Consider the following 18733-nt stretch of genomic DNA (forward strand, 5'->3'; position numbering starts at 1 on the left):
ACTTCCCAGCTACCCCTTTGCCGAGCATTTTCCAGTGATGAGAAAGTACTGACCAAAAGGTGCGACCTGTATTATAGTCCAGAGCTGCATACATAATTGTGGGCATAAATGACAGATGAACTTAGAAAGAAAACATTTCAGCAGTCAGAAGCATAGGCACGGCTCCATTTTTGGCTGGAGGTGGACTTTAAAGGGGTTGTCCCGCGGCAGCAAGTGGGGTTATACACTTCTGTATGGCCATATTAATGCACTTTGTAATATACATCGTGCATTAAATATGAACCATACAGAAGTTATACACTTACCTCCTCCGGTGCTGGCGTCCTCGTCTCCATGGCGCCGACTAACGCTGTCTTCTCCTTCCATTAGACGCGCTTGCGCTTTGTATATTACAAAGTGCATTAATATGGCCATACAGAAGTGTATAACCCCACTTGCTGCCGCGGGACAACCCCTTTAAGTATTCACAGACACAACATGGAGAGAACAGGATGACGGCTGTTTCCTTACCTGAGCTGTCGGCTTCATCTTGGTCCACACAGATAATTTCCTGTCCTTTGGAGTAGCGATGAACATCACTGGGAGTTCACTACGTGCCGCCATGAAGTCATTCTGTATCTCAGCGAGGTCGGCGTCTGGGCAAAACAGAAAATGGAAGAATACAACTCATAAAATTATGCTTAAATCCTGCCAGCTTTCATTGTCTTTTTAACCCTTTCTCGACAAAGGCCGTACATATGCAGCATATGTCAGATGCTATTATATAGCGCATGCTCAGGGGCTGGGCCAACCTCATATGCAGAAGCTACCAGCTGTTAAACACAACTGAAAGCTTGCCGCAGCGTCCGGAAGCAGAGGTAACATTTAAGACTGAAACACTATGAAAAGCATGTGATCTCCAGAGAGAAAATCTAAAAAAATATTGTTAAACTGGATGGGTGCCCTCCAAGGAACGTGACAAGAAAGAGATTTTATGACAAGTTCAAAAATCTTGTTTCTTCGTCTGCTGCATTGAGGGACACAGCTTTGACCATGGGGCTTTCCAGAGCAGTTCCCCGGGGCAGGTATATAATGACACATTAGTTAATGTCTGTTTGCAAAACTTTACTGCAGTGCCGCCTGGGAGGAGGACCCAGGAGAAGATGTCCTCCAATTAGCCAAGAGCTCACTGCCATAAGACAACATAGAAACCACCCGCCAAAAGCAGGAATGCCACCGCAGGCCCCCAAGGAGAAAGGACAGCAAGGAGGAGTAAATAGGGCTGTCTGCCTAGGAAAGTCCCCATGCCACCCAAAGGACAACAGCGAGGTCCTTATGGGGGAGGCAAAGAGAGAAGAGGAGAAAGGGGGTGGTAGTGGCAATTGTGGTAGTGATCGGACACGATACTTACCCAGCAGAGAAAATTCTCATCTTTCCGCCGTGGGTCGGAGAGTTCCGGTGCTCCTGGGCTTACCTGCCTTTGGCGGGTCAGGGTCAAACTGACATTGACCACACCACCTTGTCTTCGGAGGCCAACAACAGACTGGTAAACTCCCATCTGTTCACTCTCCTCAGTGGGGTAACAGAGTCCAGTGCCAACCCGGTTTTTCCAAAGCCAGATGGATAACAGTTGAAGACTGGGAAATTGAAGAGGTCTACCCCCTACAGACACTGAGCTAAAACTGATTAAGAGAAGCATAGAGTCTAAATCACATGAGGTAATTATCCCCCTCTACTCTTCCTTAGTCAGACCTCATCTGGAATACAGTTCTGGGCACCCCACTTTAAAAAAGACAGACAAATTGGAGCAAGTTCAGAAAAAAGTTACCAAGATGGTGAGAGGTCTGCAAATCATGTCCTATGAGGAATGGTTAAAGGATCTGGGAATGTTTAGCTTGCAGAAATGAAGGCTGAGAGGAGACTTAATAGCTGTCTACAAATATCTGAATGGCTTTAACAGTGCAGAGGGATCAGCCCAATTCTTATCTGCACAAGGAAAGACTAGAAGCAATGGGATGAAACTGAAAGGGAGGAAACACAGATTAGATATTAGAAAACACTTTGACAGTGAGGGTGATCAATGAGTGGAACAGGTAACCACGGGAGGTGGCGAGTTCTCCTTCAATGCAAGTCTTCAAACAAAGGCTGGACAGACATCTGTCTGGGATGATTTAGTGAATCCTGCACTGAGCAGGGGGTTGGACCCGATGACCCTGGAGGTCCCTTCCAACTCTACCATTCTATGATTAGCTTCGTGCCTGCAGGTGGAGTATAGCTGGTAGGTGGAGCTAGCACTTTTATTTTTCCTTAGTGTCCGCCTCCTAGTGGAAGTAGCTATTCCAGGGTCTAAGTAGTGTCCCCCAAGGCAACGGACGAAAAAACCCTTTTCCCAGTTGCATTAAAAAAAACCCTAAAAATAATTAACATCACGTCCGTAAAAGTCCCATTCATTAAAATATCACATTGTCATTGCCAGATTACAGTTTCCTATGGTCCATGAGCTCTTCAGTAAAGCATAACTCTGACAGAAGTCTTAACAGCTCAAGCAAGATGGCCGCCCCGCAGTCATGTACATGCAAGAAAATTTTTTTACAAGAAATCTACAAAAGGCTGAGCTACATTTTAAATTAGGAATCACATGGGATTTATCACATTAAACACTTACCAGTCAGATCTCCATTAAGATTAACAATGATAGGACTATTTTTCCAGTCATGTGAGGCCAAAAGATTGAGGAATCTGAGGAAGCCCACCTGTGAAGAACTTAAGGAGAAGGGAAGAAATATGACATACAGGATTCACACGAAAAAACCCTTAAAGGCATTGTGCCAAGTGATAAAGTTATCTCCTATCCACAGGACCTAATGATCGGTGGAAGTAGGACCTGAGAACAGGTATCCCATCATTCCCAAGTGTATGTAGTGCTGGTTGTGAAGGTGCACTGGCGATCCATTCACTTGACAATGCTAGAGATTATAGAGTTTAAGCGCTTTGGCAAACTTTGGTGCTGTCATTGAAGTGAATGGACTAGCGTCGTGTCTGCGTGACCTCTGCTCCATTCACTCAAGGACTGATGAGACTTCTCAGGACCAATAAAGATGATTAGGAAGCCAACGGCAAACCACCCCACAAATACATTCTGCCAAGAAAACATCATGATGTGACATCACCCTAGGACCCAGTCATGACTCGGTGCTTGCACCAGGGGACTTTACCTTTACCATGTAGCGTTTGATCCATAATGGCATTGGAGCAGCTCAAGAGCCGCGTATCAGCACTCCAACATTAATTAGCAGTGGACCCACCGCTGCGCTGGTGGACAAGGATTGGACGCATTGCGTAAACATGCCCAATGGTTTGGGATTTCTGATAATATGGTATCTGCATTCTCAGGACTGCTTTAGTTTAAACCATGTAGCAGTGATCTATTTGTGCAGCAGACGATACCTTGGAGCGGTGAATGGCGCCGGATGTAGGAAGAGATAAGCCACAAGGAGATCCACGCACTCCTCTGAGATGGTGTCTGCAAGGAGCTGAGCACTGATCCAGCGCTTGGCAAGGCGTGACGTGCCCCCGAAAGCTGGAAGCTGCTGATGGAGGCTGAGGAGAAAAATTAGGAAATTAAAAGTCATCCTCCAAACTCAATAAGCCCAATGAGTACCATTATTATTATAAAGGCATATTATGTGCTTTAAAATCATTAAAATGGATTTTCATGTAAATAAAGCTTGTTAACCATTTCACACTCAAACCATTTTTCGTTCTTCCTCTCCCAGTTTCCAAAAACATAACATTTACTTTTCTGCTTGACAAAGACCTGTCCACTTTATGGGTCGAAACGCTGCTGCTATGTGAAGTTGCATGCAATAAAGGATCTCCTCTGTATGGTGGAGTTTTAAAGTGCACCTGATTGATGCTGCCTGGATCTCTTTGTGCATGGATTTACTTTTCTGCCGCCGTAGCGGTCTGAGGGCTTGTTTTTTTACAGAATAAATTGTATTTTTCAAGTCTACCATTTACTGTACCATACGAAGTACAAAAAAAACGTTCGAATATTTATATATATATATATATATATATATATATATATATATATATATATATATATATGCGGCACAGTGGAGAAAAAAAACCACAAATTGCGCCATTTGGGAGGGGTGTTAAGGCTTACATATAATGCTACCAAAATTACATAGACAATTATTATGCTGGTGGTAGGTATGATTGCGGTGATAACAAATTTACAGTTTTTGTTGTTGCACTACTTTAAAAAATAAAATATTGATTTTTTTTTTAATGTCTTTTGTCATCATCTTCTGTCTGCCATTATCTTTTTACTCTTCTATTCGTTGATACGGTTGTGTGAGAACTTGTTTTTTTTGCGACAACCAATAGTTTCTAATGGTCCTATTTTGGGGTACATTTGACTGCAGAGGTGCGCATGCAGCGTGTCCAGAACCAGATTAAGGCCCCAGAGTGTGACAGGAGAGCTGCATTGAAGAGTGGCATGAGCGACTCCTTGAAGAACAGTACAGACAGCTGACAATGAGGCCAGGGGGTGTTGTAAAAGATTGGACAATGATGACACCTGCCTCTTTAGGTAACTAAAGGCCAAACTCATGTCTGACCCTTCTTGGAGGAAAGGCAAAAGACGAGATAGCGAAAAAGGCACAGGATGGAAATTGTGTTGCTCGCTTCCAGACATGATAATAAACTCGGGAAGAGAAAGACCTTCTAGCCTTCACTATAGTTTGAATGAAAACAACTGTCACACCATTAAACAAAGGGTGGAAGAGGGGTTCCTGTAAGAGAAAACCTTCTCTAAGAAGAAGGGTGCCACAGAGCATTGACGAGGCCGGCGTAGAACATGTGTCGAGGCCAGTCTGACGCAATAAGAAGCATCGTAAGGCCCTCCATCTTGACCTTCTTGAGGAGTCGAGGTATGAAAGGAAAGGGAGGGGAGATGTACAGGAACTGAAATTCCAGCCACAGAATTACTAGGGCATCCACTGCTCGAGCCTGAGGGTCCAAGACCCGGACACGTAGATTGGATGGATGTTGTTGAATCTGGATGCCATCAGATCGACATCTGGAGGACCCTATTTTGGATATAGTGATTGAAACACGTTGGGATGTAATTCCATTCTCCCGTATTAACCGTTTTCCTGTTCAGGAAGTTGGCTATCCAATTGTCCATGACTGGTATGTGAACCGCTGAGAGCGCTGGAAGGCGGTCCTCTGCCCACGTTAGCATTTTCACCAATGCTGCCATGAACACCAAACTGTGGGTCCTGCCCTGGTTTTTTATGTATGTAATTGCCATCACAAGTTTAGTTTTGACCCAGACGGGAAGACCCATCACCTGGGGAGCGAAGTGCTGAAGTGACAAAAGAATGGCCTGCAGTTCCAAGACGTTTATCGGAAGGGAAGAACCGGAACTGTCCAAGTGCCCTGTGTACTGAGTTTCTGAAAGGTTATCTCTCAGCCGAATATGCTGGAGTCTATGGGGAGAACCTGCCAGTGTAGGGTCAAAAAGGAGCAGCTTAGATGGATTTGTGGGGAGTCCAGCCACCAGAGAAAATAGTGTTGAAGTTGTTAAGATAGTCAGATTTTTCAATCGAATAAGTCCGTGGATTTGTTTCACCTGGAGAGAATGGCCCACTGGAGAGGCCATGCATGAAACTGCCTGAATGGAATGTCCTTGAAGGATGAGACCATCAGTCCCAGTACCCTCACACACTGACAAATGGTCACCGGAGCGCACCTTTCATTGAAGGACATTCACTTTCTGCGGTGACCCAGAAAAACCAGACACGAGATGGTAAGAGGCAAGACTTGGGTGGTTGATGATCCACCCGAACCGGGACAGAGTGTCAAGAATCATGTGGAGACTGCATTGATTGTCTGACTGAATCAGTCTTCATTAAAGTGTGGTTTAGGTGAAAAGATTGGAATAAAACTGCTTGAAGCGTTTTGAGGGAGGAACAGGTATTATTTCCTGGGAGGATAGAGCCTGTATCGCCTGAGCTAAAGCGGCAGCCTGTGAAGGAAACGCTGGGATTCTGGAGCTAAAGAAGCAGTCAGGGGGATAGGCTGAAAATTCCATGGCGTAGCCGAAGAGATGTCCTCCTAAACCCAGGGATCTAAGCTGTGAGCAAGCCAGGTCTTCCTGGAAAAGATTTTGCGGAAGCGGATTTGGAGGATTAGGAGCACTAGGAAGGCCGTGATTTAAAAGAGGGTCTGTGATTTTAGTCCTGCAAGGTTTTCTTGTTATCAGAGGCCCTGGGGTTGGAGCGATAAAAGAAATGAAACAGAAGCCATTTCCTCTATACAGATCTGGCATGCCTGCATATGTTCTGTGGGAGAAAACAAACTATTCCCTCCAGTAGCCTCAGAAATAACCTCATCCAATCTGGCGTCAAAGAGGCGTGAGACGGCAAACGGAAGAAGAGTTAATAACCGCTTAGCGGCAGCATATGCACCCCAAGATTTGAGCCATATTATTCGGCAAGAGTTTACCGAAGCAGCTGAGGCGCGAGCCAATAGTCTGGCCGTATCTAGAGAGGCTTCACAGATAGTCCAGGCCAGGAAATTTATCTGCTGGGCGATGCTGGGGAGTTTAGCCCCTATTGGACTAAGGTGAATGAGCCCACACCCACTGGAAGTGCCCTTTGGTAGGCTGCAGTCGAAGCCTGGTTTAGGGCCTGGAGGCCGGTAAGGGCTGCAGAGACCATGGCTGTCAGCTAAAAGGCCGGTGAAGAAGACGCGCTGGGAGCGGAGAGAGGCACTCAAAAGGACAAATAAAGGAGCGGAGGCCATTATAAACCTACACCCCCTGCAGATAGGGAAGCTGTCGTGGTCCCACTACCCCCGAGTAGGCACTAAGCGGTTGACCTGCTGGGAGTCACAGAAGAAGAAAAAGGAGGGACAAGGTCCCCCTGCCCTCTAAAGAGGCATGCTCACATGCCCAGGGTTGAGGAAGGGACTTATAGGCAGAACAGTAGTGGTGGTAGTGGCAGTTGTAGGAGGGAAAGGAGGAATGTAAGAGGGATAAGATGGATGGAAAGGGGTGAATACTTACCCTGATAGAGAGGAATATTTACCTTTTAGAATTGACAGCGGCATCAAAGGGAGGAGACACAAATTAGATATTAGAAAAAAACCTTCTGACAGTGAGGGTGATCAATGAGTGGAACAGATTGCCATGGGAGGTGGTGAGTTATCCTTCAATGGAAGTGTTCAAACAAAGTCTGGACAAATATCTGTCTGGGATGATTTAGTGATCCTGCATTGAGCAGGGGGTTGGACCCGATGACCCTGGAGGTCCCTTCCAACTCTACCTCTCTATGATTCTACAAATTGTTAATGGCAGTAATCGGAGTTATCTCCGATCACGGCAGTTGCAGCTGGGTGTCCGCTGACACCCACCATGTATGAAATGGGCTTGACTCCCAAGCACGCTCCATACACCCCCACTGCTGAAGAGCATACATATACGCCCTGTTGCAGGAAGTTGGTAATTGTATAGTTCTGCAACTTTCGAGTGTTTTGGATATATTTTTTCAAGATCTTTGCCTGCTGTCAAGTGAAACATTCATGTTTACAACCAGAGACTGTAAAGCCCTGTGAACATCTATTGCTTGCCAAGATGAGGTTTTGCTACAATTGCATCCAGTCTGGACAACAGTTTGTGATGAAACCTTCTCCCATTTAGGAAGTAGCAGAATATATCATTATACTGTAAGAAACTGGAAAGTTCCTTCAAGACAGCAGAATAGAGACTTATTTATGGAAAATTTCCCATAACCAACAGCCATTAGTCTTGTGATTGTATGGGAATTACTCCTTCCCCAGTGTAGTAGCTGGATTGGTAGTGCAACGCTCACCCATGTAGTGTGCTCGTCAAATGTGGTAGGTGAATGGTTTCCAACTCGAGTTGAAAGGATTCCTCTGTGTCGCGTGACTTCAGGATTTTGTTTGGAGTGAGAAACTCCTTCATGAACTGCGGCTCCCTGTGATACGCCACTTGAAGACGGAAGACATAGCCATCCTAGACAGAAATAAAAGGGGGCACAAATAAAACCACATTCATCTACAGGAAGCTATATACACTAAAGGAATATCACCATCATGGACTTTCACGGCACATTCACAGGATATACCATAAAAGTATGACGTGGGTGTATCCCAAATCTTAAGATCTGGCCTCCCCAACTTCATCCGGGCTGTATGCAGTCAGTAGTACAGACACAGCAAGCTACACTATTTCTATAGCTCCCGAGTTACAGAAACAGTGTAGTGTGCTGTGCTTAGCTGTTTCCATATCCCCCAAACATGAAATACAGAAGGATCTTCTCATCTTAAGCCTGATAGACCTAAGATGAGAATATCCCTTTAAGGAAGAAGCATGGCAAATGGTGAGGAAAGAGTCATCAAGGAGGAAGGGACTGACCTTGTAGACATCAGTATAAGTGGCGGTGGCTTTGCACAGTATTTCATGCTGGTCTTTTAAGAGTTCTGCTATCCGAATCTGAAAGGCAGCTTTCACCCTCTTAATGGCGTCTTTATCTTGAGGCCATTTCCCACTTCCTTCCATGTGACAAATCACTGCAGGAAAAAAGTGAGAAAATACTGATTAACACTATAAATGTATAATTTGCTGTCACTTTGCTTCACTACTCAGGAAGTATACTCCAGTCACATCTAGATCAGCATTTTAATTCCTGATAGCCCACCACAATCACTAACACTGCAGGGGAAATGAAAGCAATCTGCTGCAATGCATTGTGGGGAAAAGGCTATTTAATTATAACAGACCAATTATCCGAGTCTGTAAGCACTAATATCCAACAGAGGGTTGAAAAATGATTAAAGTGATAGTCCCATGAAAAATAATGTTTTGTAGTTAGATCCAGCCCATAAATATATTACATTTATTTAAAAAATGCTTATATCTCCAGATATTCCAGGGCTAAATGTTAGAATAGTGCCCCACACTGTTTCTATCCCAGATATTCCAGGACTAATGTTAGACTAGTGCCCCACACTGTTTATATCCCCAGTTATTTCAGGGCTAATGTTAGACTAGTGCCCCCCACTGTTTCTATCCCCAGTTATTTCAGGGCTAATGTCAGACTAGTGCCCCCCACTGTTTCTATCCACAGATATCCCAGGGCTAATGTTAGAATAGTGCCCCCCACTGTTTATATCCCCAGATTTTCAAGTACTATGTTAGAATAGTGCCACCTACAGTTTCTATCCCCAGATATTCCAGGGAGATAGAAACACCAAACGGAGCTATTCTAACATTAGTACTGGAATATCTGGGAATATAAACAACAGGTGGCGCTATTCTAACATTAGTCTTGGAATATTTGGGGGTATGAACAGGAGGTGGTGCTATTCTAATATAGTACAGTACTGGAATACCTGGAAATATAAACAGCAGAAGGTGCTATTCTAAGATTAGTCATGAAATATCTGTGGATAGAAACAGCAGATGGCGCTATTCTAACATTAGTCCTGAAATATCTGGGGATAGAAACAGTAGGAAGCGCAATTCTTAAATCCTGGAATACCTGGGATAGAAACATTTACTGCAAGTGTAAATACAAAAAATATTTATAATTATGGGCTGTATTTAACTATAAATAACATTTTTCTTGGAACAACTTCTTTAGATATAACCTTTATGTGACAGTAAATCATTTTGGAAATACTTTGTTTATCTTATCTAAGACATCACTGTGTGCTTGTGCGCATATTGCATGTGTTTTTGATGTGTGTGTGCATTACATCCATATTCCTGGCATTTTTCATATATGCAAAAAAAGAAAAGATGCCACTGTAAATGGGCTCTTATACTTTTCTAATCCTGCAAGTTATATTCTAGTTCAATTGTGGCAAACATATGGCATGCGTGCCAGAGGCAGCACGCAGAACCCACTCTGCTGGCACGCACGCCAACAGTTGCTCACCACGATAGTGATTGCCGGCTGGGGTGCCGTGGCTTCCCGGCCAGTATTCACAAAGCGGCGTTGCTAGCGGTACTGGTCCCAAGTGCACACTGTGACATCAGTGTGCACCCTGGATTTTTCGCCCCTGACGTCTCTTCTTTGGTTCTGCAAGAGCAGAGGGGAGGAGGAGTCTGGGCACACACTCTGATATCAGTGTTTGTATCCCGCAGCAGCGACGAGAAGAGAAGGAGGGGCGCTTAGACTACAAAGCAGGAGGTAAGTATATCAGTGCTGGTGGGGAAAGCGGGGAGGGTGGGGGGGGGGTACACTATTACTGGGGCTGATACAGGGCACACTATTAGTAATAGTGCACCCAATATCAGCCCAAGTAGTCATAGTATTACTACTGAGGCCTTTGTGAGGGTCACTATTACTACTGAGACCAATGCAAGTGGACACTATTACTACTGGGGCTAATATAGGGGTCACTATTACTACTGAGGTCACTTTTTGGGGGTCACTATTACTACTGGGGCCACTGTAGGGGGACACTGTTACTACTGGGGCCACTTTGGGAATCACTATTACTAGTTAGGCCACTGTGGAAATCACTATTACTACTGGGGCCAATACGGAAGAAATCTGCACTGAGATACCTTTGGGGGTCACTATTACTACTGAGGCCACTGTGGTGGTCTCTATTAATATTGAGACCACTGTGTAGGACACTATTACTACTGTGGCCAATATAAGAGACGCTATTATTGCTGAGGTCACTGTGGGGGTCACTATTACTACTGAGGCTGATATAGGGAACACTATTACTACTGAGGCCACTCTGCATGTGGCAGCATGCCTCAAGTGGACTTAGGGTATATTTACACATGGCGGAAATTCCGCATCCAAGAAAAAAATCAAAATCCATACCATCGGTGCGGATTTTGACTGGAAATCAGCCACGTATTCGCAGCTGATTTCGAAGGCTTCCCGCAGTCAACACTCCCCGGCTTATGGTTCTTATTGGCCTGGTCAGGTGCAGCACCGCTGGTCAGGTGAGAGCACAAAAGGCTGCTGAGAACCAAAGCCGGGGAGCGCTGACAGCATGAAGCTTTCTGAGGATGTTAGGGGGAGCGCTGGATAGTATGAAATCAGCTGCTGGTACGTGGCTAATTTCCAGTCAAAACCTGCACCAATGGTACTCCAGTGCTTCAGCTAGGAAGGAAGAACAGGGCATACTATTCTGTCTATTTTGGAACGTCCCTGACCTTTTTATAATGACGGAGGTAAAACCATAAGTCATGATAAGCCCCGCCCCCTGACGTGGTGGCACTTTTGGGTTGCAGTTTGGGCACTCGGTCTCTAAAAGGTTCCCCATCACTGCTCTAGTTACATCTAGGGCTGCATCTAAATTCTGGTGCCTGACACTTTGAAACTGCCAGAAGTGACAGATATACCCCAAGAAACACAACAGTCCGGTACATAGCATTTCAGAAGATGTGAGGTTTTCTGCAGCAGACTGCTTACCTTTTATCGGAGAGACATAGACTGGAGTTGGCTTCTCCAGCAAGGGAATAAGGCACTTCGTTTCGGGCAGGAATTTAAAGAATGTCCATTGTGGATTCACCGGAACCGGAGGAAAAACCTAGAAGACAAAAGGGTCACTAACAGATAAATCTCCTACAGCCACCATTGTAGATTCAAGCCAATCCCAACATACAGGACTCATTTATGGGCAGCATTGTATCAATTACATGGAGGTTTCCACCGGCCGTATGGGCCATCACTCAGATCTTAGAAGATCCAGGGACGTGTATTCGCTGGGATATTAACTGCTTGCAGACTGTCCAACATCTCTAAATGTAGGATCGGTCCCCATCGGACTCTGCAGAGACGTTTACAAATATCTCTACAACTGAACAGTCACCTCTGCCATCTTTATCAGGAGGCTGTATGTACCCGGTAAATGGGACAATTATGTCAGACACTTTCAGTGGAAATCAGTAATAAGGGCCAGTTCACACCAGCGGGTTTTATTTCAGTCTAGGTGTTCCATTGAAGGAGCAGCTAAACCGACAGAAAAACGGAAATGAAAAACAGAAGCAAACAGATAGCTTTTCATTTGCTTCCACTTTCCATTCACAGCAATGTTAAAAAAAAAATATATATATGTTGCAATCCAATTTTATTCCATTTTTTTCCTTCAAATGTGTGATTTGCTCCTTCATCTAGCAGTCTGCATGTTGGGGGTAAAGTGGTGTATATGCCTGCCCTCTTGTTTCAGTATTTCAGTAAGTATATGGCCACTTTCTCTGATTTTTGTGTCTGTTTTTAGATTTCCCTTTCTGTGATTTTTGACTTATGTTAGTGTAGGGACTCGTGACGTGGGTTGTGAGCTCACATATTTTGGCTAAAATATCAGCTGATACCTCACATTTATCATTATTTTTTAGAAATATGCAGTGCAGCTTTAACCCTTTGCAATCCAATTTTGGGTCCAGGGTTTCCTAGGGGGCTTTCTCTTTCTGACATTATACAATGGCGCCAACTGCTGGCTAGAGCCAGTACTGTGTTATGGGACATGCTGGAGAGGCCCCCCCGACAACAGAGCGGCCAGTAATATACAGTAAGAATACCCTGTCGGACGTCTTCCGACATCGGAGCTGTACAGCCTTCAATCAGAATGTCTTCAGACGTCAGTGGATTGGAAAGGGTTAAATGCTGGGGAAGCCTAGGATGCCAGTGTGGTTCACCTGTGGGGTGCAGGGTAACCTGCTGTATTACAATATGGTACAGAGCGAGAGTAAAGAAATGCAGCAGCACTCACTTGAGCATCTCATGCATGAGGAGGAATGAGGATTGCAAAGCCCCACGTCAGGAGTTAAGGACCTCCAACTCCTTCCGAAGTCCAACAAATGTAAATAGTGGCAGCAGCAACGGTGTATTCAAAAAGCTGTGTATTCAGGCTTGAGAAAGACCATAAGGTTGAAACGTTGCCTGCTTTTTAATATGGAGCAATAAAGTCTCTGCCACTACTTACATTTGTTGGATTACAATATGGTGTCATTAGTAGGTTGTAAGCCTGCAAGGTGCACTACATATACCATGTGGTCTGACACCCTTTATCTACTTTTTTGCGTGGGAATCAGCACTAAGCAGCCGCCCCCTAAGTATAAAGAGGGTTTGTAGGTGGCTGCTCAGCACTGTCCTCACAGGTATTACTTGCTCCTCCATTTAGCAGTCTGTCTGTCTGCATGTTGGGGTAAAGTGGTGTATATGCCTGCCCTCTTGTATCAGTATATCAGTAAGTGTATGGTCGCTCTCTGTCTTTTTTTTGAGATGGAATCAAAAGCACAGCAGGCTGCACATTTGCAACAGTCTTAAAAATGGGATAGTGTCGGAAAATTGACAAACGGATTGAAACTGAAGCGCAATAACGGAAGCGTTTTATTTCCATTTAGCTGATCCCACGATAGAACGGCCAGATGGAAACAAAAAAATGGCAGTGTGAACATAGCCTTAAAAATAAATGTAACATTAAAAAGTCCCCTATGTTTATGGGGGACACAATGTATAGGAAAAAACCAAATACAAAATAAATAACTATAAATGAAAAAACTAATAAATACGAAAAAAAGCTAATAATGCCTCCAATGCCACAAACTAGAGCTATAAGAGCACGCCCAATGACCCAGAATTATACATCCCTTACAGTATATAAAAAGAACTATAAAAGGGAAGGGGACATACAAGCCTAAAAGTGTATATTAGTGGCACTTTGTGCTGCTGAAAAAATGTGAAAATGCTACAATAGACTTGTATCACCTATCTATAGGACAGTTGCAACAAGACTGATTGGTGGGGATCTCACCACTAAGACCCCCACTGATCCCAAGAACAGGGATCCCGTGTCCCCCTGTTCTCATCACTGTGGGTTCACTGCGCCCCCATAGCAAACTGGAGATTAAATGGATCGCTTGAATGGTCCCTCAAAAACGATGCTCCATTCATTTTAATGGGATAAATGTAAATAGAGTACAAGGGCTTGGATATCTCTGGTTGTCCTACTGAAAATAAATGGAGTTTCCCTGTGCATGTGTGACCATCGCTCAATTCAGTCTCTACTTCGCTGCGGGGTACTCAGTGATAAGAAGAGGGGGACACGGGATTCCTGTTCTTGGGATCAGTGGTGATCTCAGCAGTGAGATCCCCACCAATCAGACTTTTCATCACCCTTCCCACAGTGAAGGCGACAGAGGGACACGGGACTCTTGTTCTCGGTAGGGATCTCAGTGGTCAGACCCCCCCCCCACACACACTGTTTAGATTTGTATTACCTATGCTATGGAGAGGTGATAAGTCTATTTTGTTACAACCCCTTTTATATTTTCCCCTGATATCGACAAAAAAATAAATACCAATATAAAAATGGCATAAAAATAAAGCACCAAGTATAACGAAAACCCCCCATATACATTATTTGAAAAGCCAAAGTGAATAGACCATTATAGCTTTCAAATCCTCACATACCAAATGACAAAAAAGTCAAACTATAGTCTGCTTACTAACAGGAAAATGGACTAGACTTGAATTGGTTAAATATTATGGGGTACTTTAATAGATATACTGAATGGCCCCTTTATTATGGACACCGGCCCTTTAAAGATTGGAGCTTCCCTGAATGAAGATTATCCCTGTGACCCCGGAGTGCGGCATAAAATCATAAAAAGTTTTACGTGGATCAGTTTCAGTGTGACTCCACATTAGATGGGAAAATCCAGCGAAAGAGCGCAAAAATTGTATTAGTCAGCAATAGAAAACCATTGCCTGGTCAGATGAATTCGGAATTCTGTTACAACACACTGATGAGAGGTAAGAATTTGGTGAAAGCAGCATGAATTGATGACCCCTTCCTATCAGCTGATCAGAATATTTCAACATCTGCATATAATATATAGCAATTATAAGACGCTTCTGTCTGCAGGGGCAGATATTCCTGCAGAACGATTTTAGCACTAAGTGGAATATATGCCACCACAAATTGCTGCAGCTCTGGAGGTCCAAAGCACTTCTATTTCTAATGAAGTGGCCATTCAGTATATAATCAGTACAGTTGAGGAGACATGACCATGGCAACATATAGTTAGAGCTTACATCTGTGTATCGCAGCGCTGGATGTGTTCCCTGCACTGCGGTGACCGTGAGCGGCAAGTCCTCCAGGTTCCACATCTTCCTGCTCAGGTCATCATACGACTGGATGACGCTGACCATCTGATCCTCTCCTGTGCCGGTCTGAATCATGCAAGAACACTAATGAGAATCTAAGGAAGCTACATCTGAGAGGAAGAAGACACAGACAGGGAGGTAGAGGCACATGCGGTCACCTTCTTTCCTTTGGTTAGCACACAGTCCAGGAGGTTGCCAGCATAGCTGATGGCAGGTTCAGGAAGGCCAGCATGTCTAGAGACAGGGGAAAAATATCAACTTATTAATACAAAAATGGGAGCTATGGTCAAGGGTTACTGTATCACTGACTGGGAACGCCAAGTACTTTACTGCAACCCCAGGTATAAGTGCATGGCAAAACCCTGAGACCCAAAGCGCTTGCCAGTCTAATGGGATCTCAACCATCAGGGTGAGCCACAGTCGGGGTACCTGCAAGCCTATGGAGACCTCTGAATGCCTATAGCCTTATCCCGGTGAGCATTACCCTACTTGCTCTGTACAGTAATGTAATCGCAGCACTTACAGGTGGAGGAGGTGTCTTATGATCAGTTCAGGAATGCAGCGTTTCTCTTCCAGGCTGCTCGCCGGCCAGACTACGGCCTCACATATAGACGCATCCTGAAACCGACGCAACTCAGACTTTTCTCTCCAGAAACTTCGGAAATCTGCAGCCTGGTAACAATGGAAGCAGAGAAGGTTGGACATGTGCTGCAACTTATTAATCCAGGGGGTTATTAACTTTTCAATATATAATATGTGTTTTATAATGCCGCTTATGTACAACATCATATTACAGGTTAAATCTACATATAATGTAAACTCCGTCATAGCGGGGAAAGCTGCAACCGCCACTACATTTCCTTTGCACTATCTTGACAGCAGCTCTTCTATCTGGTTAAAGAGATTTTACAGCTGGTAATCCTCAAAAACCTATTGTGCTCACCAGCGCCAGTGCCGGATCTCACATCCCTGCCATTAACCTCGTCCCGCAGCAGCAGTTTTTTCCATTTTCTTTTTGAAGTCCTCACTTTCAAAGAATCATGGCTACATGGGGGCTTCATGGTGACACGGCTACATGGGGGCTTCATGGTGACACGGCTACATGGGGGCTTCATGGTGACACGGCTACATGGGGGCTTCATGGTGACACGGCTACATGGGGGCTTCATGGTGACACGGCTACATGGGGGCTTCATGGTGACACGGCTACAATGGGGGCTTCATGGTGACACGGCTACAATGGGGGCTTCATGGTGACACGGCTACAATGGGGGCTTCATGGTGACACAGCTACAATGGGGGCTTCATGGTGACACGGCTACATGGGGGCTTCATGGTGACACGGCTACATGGGGGCTTCATGGTGACACGGCTACATGGGGGCTTCATGGTGACACAGCTACAATGGGGGCTTCATGGTGACACGGCTACATGGGGGCTTCATGGTGACACAGCTACAATGGGGGCTTCATGGTGACACAGCTACAATGGGGGCTTCATGGTGACACAGCTACAATGGGGGCTTCATGGTGACACGGCTACATGGGGGCTTCATGGTGACACGGCTACATGGGGGCTTCATGGTGACACGGCTACATGGGGGCTTCATGGTGACACGGCTACATGGGGGCTTCATGGTGACACAGCTACATGGGGGCTTCATGGTGACACAGCTACAATGGGGGCTTCATGGTGACACAGCTACAATGGGGGCTTCATGGTGACACAGCTACATGGGGGCTTCATGGTGACACGGCTACATGGGGGCTTCATGGTGACACGGCTACAATGGGGGCTTCATGGTGACACGGCTACAATGGGGGCTTCATGGTGACACGGCTACAATGGGGGCTTCATGGTGACACAGCTACAATGGGGGCTTCATGGTGACACAGCTACAATGGGGGCTTCATGGTGACACAGCTACATGGGGGCTTCATGGTGACACGGCTACATGGGGGCTTCATGGTGACACAGCTACATCGGGGCTTCATGGTGACACAGCTACATGGGGGCTTCATGGTGACACAGCTACATGGGGGCTTCATGGTGACAGCTACATGGGGGCTTCATGGTGACAGCTACATGGGGGCTTCATGGTGACACAGCTACAATGGGGGCTTCATGGTGACACAGCTACATGGGGGCTTCATGGTGACACAGCTACAATGGGGGCTTCATGGTGACACAGCTACATGGGGGCTTCTTTTTGCAGGACGTGATGTATTTTTCAAAGGCATCATCCATTTAACATGCCATATAATGTGATGGAAAACGTAAAACATTTAAGTCCGGTAAAATGGAAAAAAATGCAACTGCACAAATTTTGGAGGGCAGGGGCAGATTTTAAAACATTCACGGTGTAGAAAAAAAAAAATCAATCATTCTTCGGTGGGTCAGTATGATTACGGGTTTACCGAATTTATAGAGGTTTTTTTCAAACGTAGTATAACTTTTATTCTTGTATGAGGGCTCATTTTTTTGTGTTATTTAGGCCGAATGCACACAGCCGAATCACATTCTGCATGTGGGAACCCACGGCGGAATCTGGCCCTGTGCCTGGCCAATGACCCCCCATACCTGCCCGTATTCTTCATAATCTGTATTGCCGATGTGCCGGCCGGCGTGTCGACGCACATGCGTAGTACAGATTATGCCGCGCCATTTCTGAGCAATAACCTGGATTCCACGACCTTTCCGCAATGATGACTGCGGAAAAGCGACGGATTAGACGGCTTCCATTGACTTCAATGGTAGCCGTCTGCACGAAATCCATGCTGAAATAGAACATCCTGCAATTTTCCCTCCGCAAGTGGAAAGTAGCAATTGGAGGCGGACGCCCGCTCCAGATTCCACAATGCAAATACGCCCATGTGCATTCGGTCTAATACTATCCTGAGGTACATACAACTTTTGGATAGCTTTTTATTCAACTTTTTCAACGTAGAGTGACCAAAAAAAGAGCAATTCTGGCATTGCGTATATTTGTTTCTGATAGCTTTCAGCATAGGGGATTAATAATGTGATATTTTAATAATTTGGACTTTTGTGGATGCAATGATACCACATTTAATTTCCCATTTTTTGTTTTAAACTTTTACTACTTTTTATTTTTTCTAATAATTATAATAACTATTAAATCATAGTAATCATTAATACTTCATTCTCACATTTTTGTCGTCCCCATAGGGGACTTCAAGTTGCGATCAATTGATCGCTCATATAGTACGGTATAATGCATTGCATATTGTTATTTCACCCACCTCTGGGCTATCTGCCGCTGGTCCCTTCTCCAAGACGCTGGAAAAGAAATCTGGAGCAAGCATCAGTCCCACACTCAGGGAACCAATGTCCTTGTGGTTTGCTGGTTTCTCTGTTATGTTCCACTAAAACGATAGGATTGAAAACATAGAATGGTCACGGTAATAACCACAGATTCACTAAGGTTGTCCAGTTGTAAACTGTTGATGGCCTATCAGCAGGATAGTTCATGAATAGTAGATCATTGGAGCTTTGGCACCCAGAACCCCGCTGATCAGCTGTTCACTGGGATAGTGTGCTTGTGAACTGAGCCA

General features: G+C 45.0%; 1 protein-coding gene across 2 annotated transcripts in view; it reads right to left on the reverse strand.

The window, feature by feature from the left end:
• NOL6 (nucleolar protein 6) overlaps positions 1–18733 on the reverse strand; it is a 58147-nt gene that overhangs the window by 22758 nt on the left and 16656 nt on the right. For both annotated transcript variants that reach the window (XM_066602646.1, XM_066602645.1), the window contains exons 14-23: positions 18422–18544; positions 15682–15830; positions 15317–15392; positions 15087–15224; positions 11460–11577; positions 8432–8586; positions 7866–8029; positions 3427–3579; positions 2645–2742; positions 511–635 (exon numbers count right to left, since the gene is read on the reverse strand). In XM_066602646.1, the coding sequence (XP_066458743.1) occupies positions 511–635; positions 2645–2742; positions 3427–3579; positions 7866–8029; positions 8432–8586; positions 11460–11577; positions 15087–15224; positions 15317–15392; positions 15682–15830; positions 18422–18544 (1299 nt within the window). The remainder of the gene's footprint in view (positions 1–510; positions 636–2644; positions 2743–3426; positions 3580–7865; positions 8030–8431; positions 8587–11459; positions 11578–15086; positions 15225–15316; positions 15393–15681; positions 15831–18421; positions 18545–18733) is intronic.

Source organism: Eleutherodactylus coqui, chromosome 5 (assembly GCF_035609145.1).
Source record: "Eleutherodactylus coqui strain aEleCoq1 chromosome 5, aEleCoq1.hap1, whole genome shotgun sequence".
In the NCBI taxonomy this organism is placed as follows: domain Eukaryota; kingdom Metazoa; phylum Chordata; class Amphibia; order Anura; family Eleutherodactylidae; genus Eleutherodactylus; species Eleutherodactylus coqui.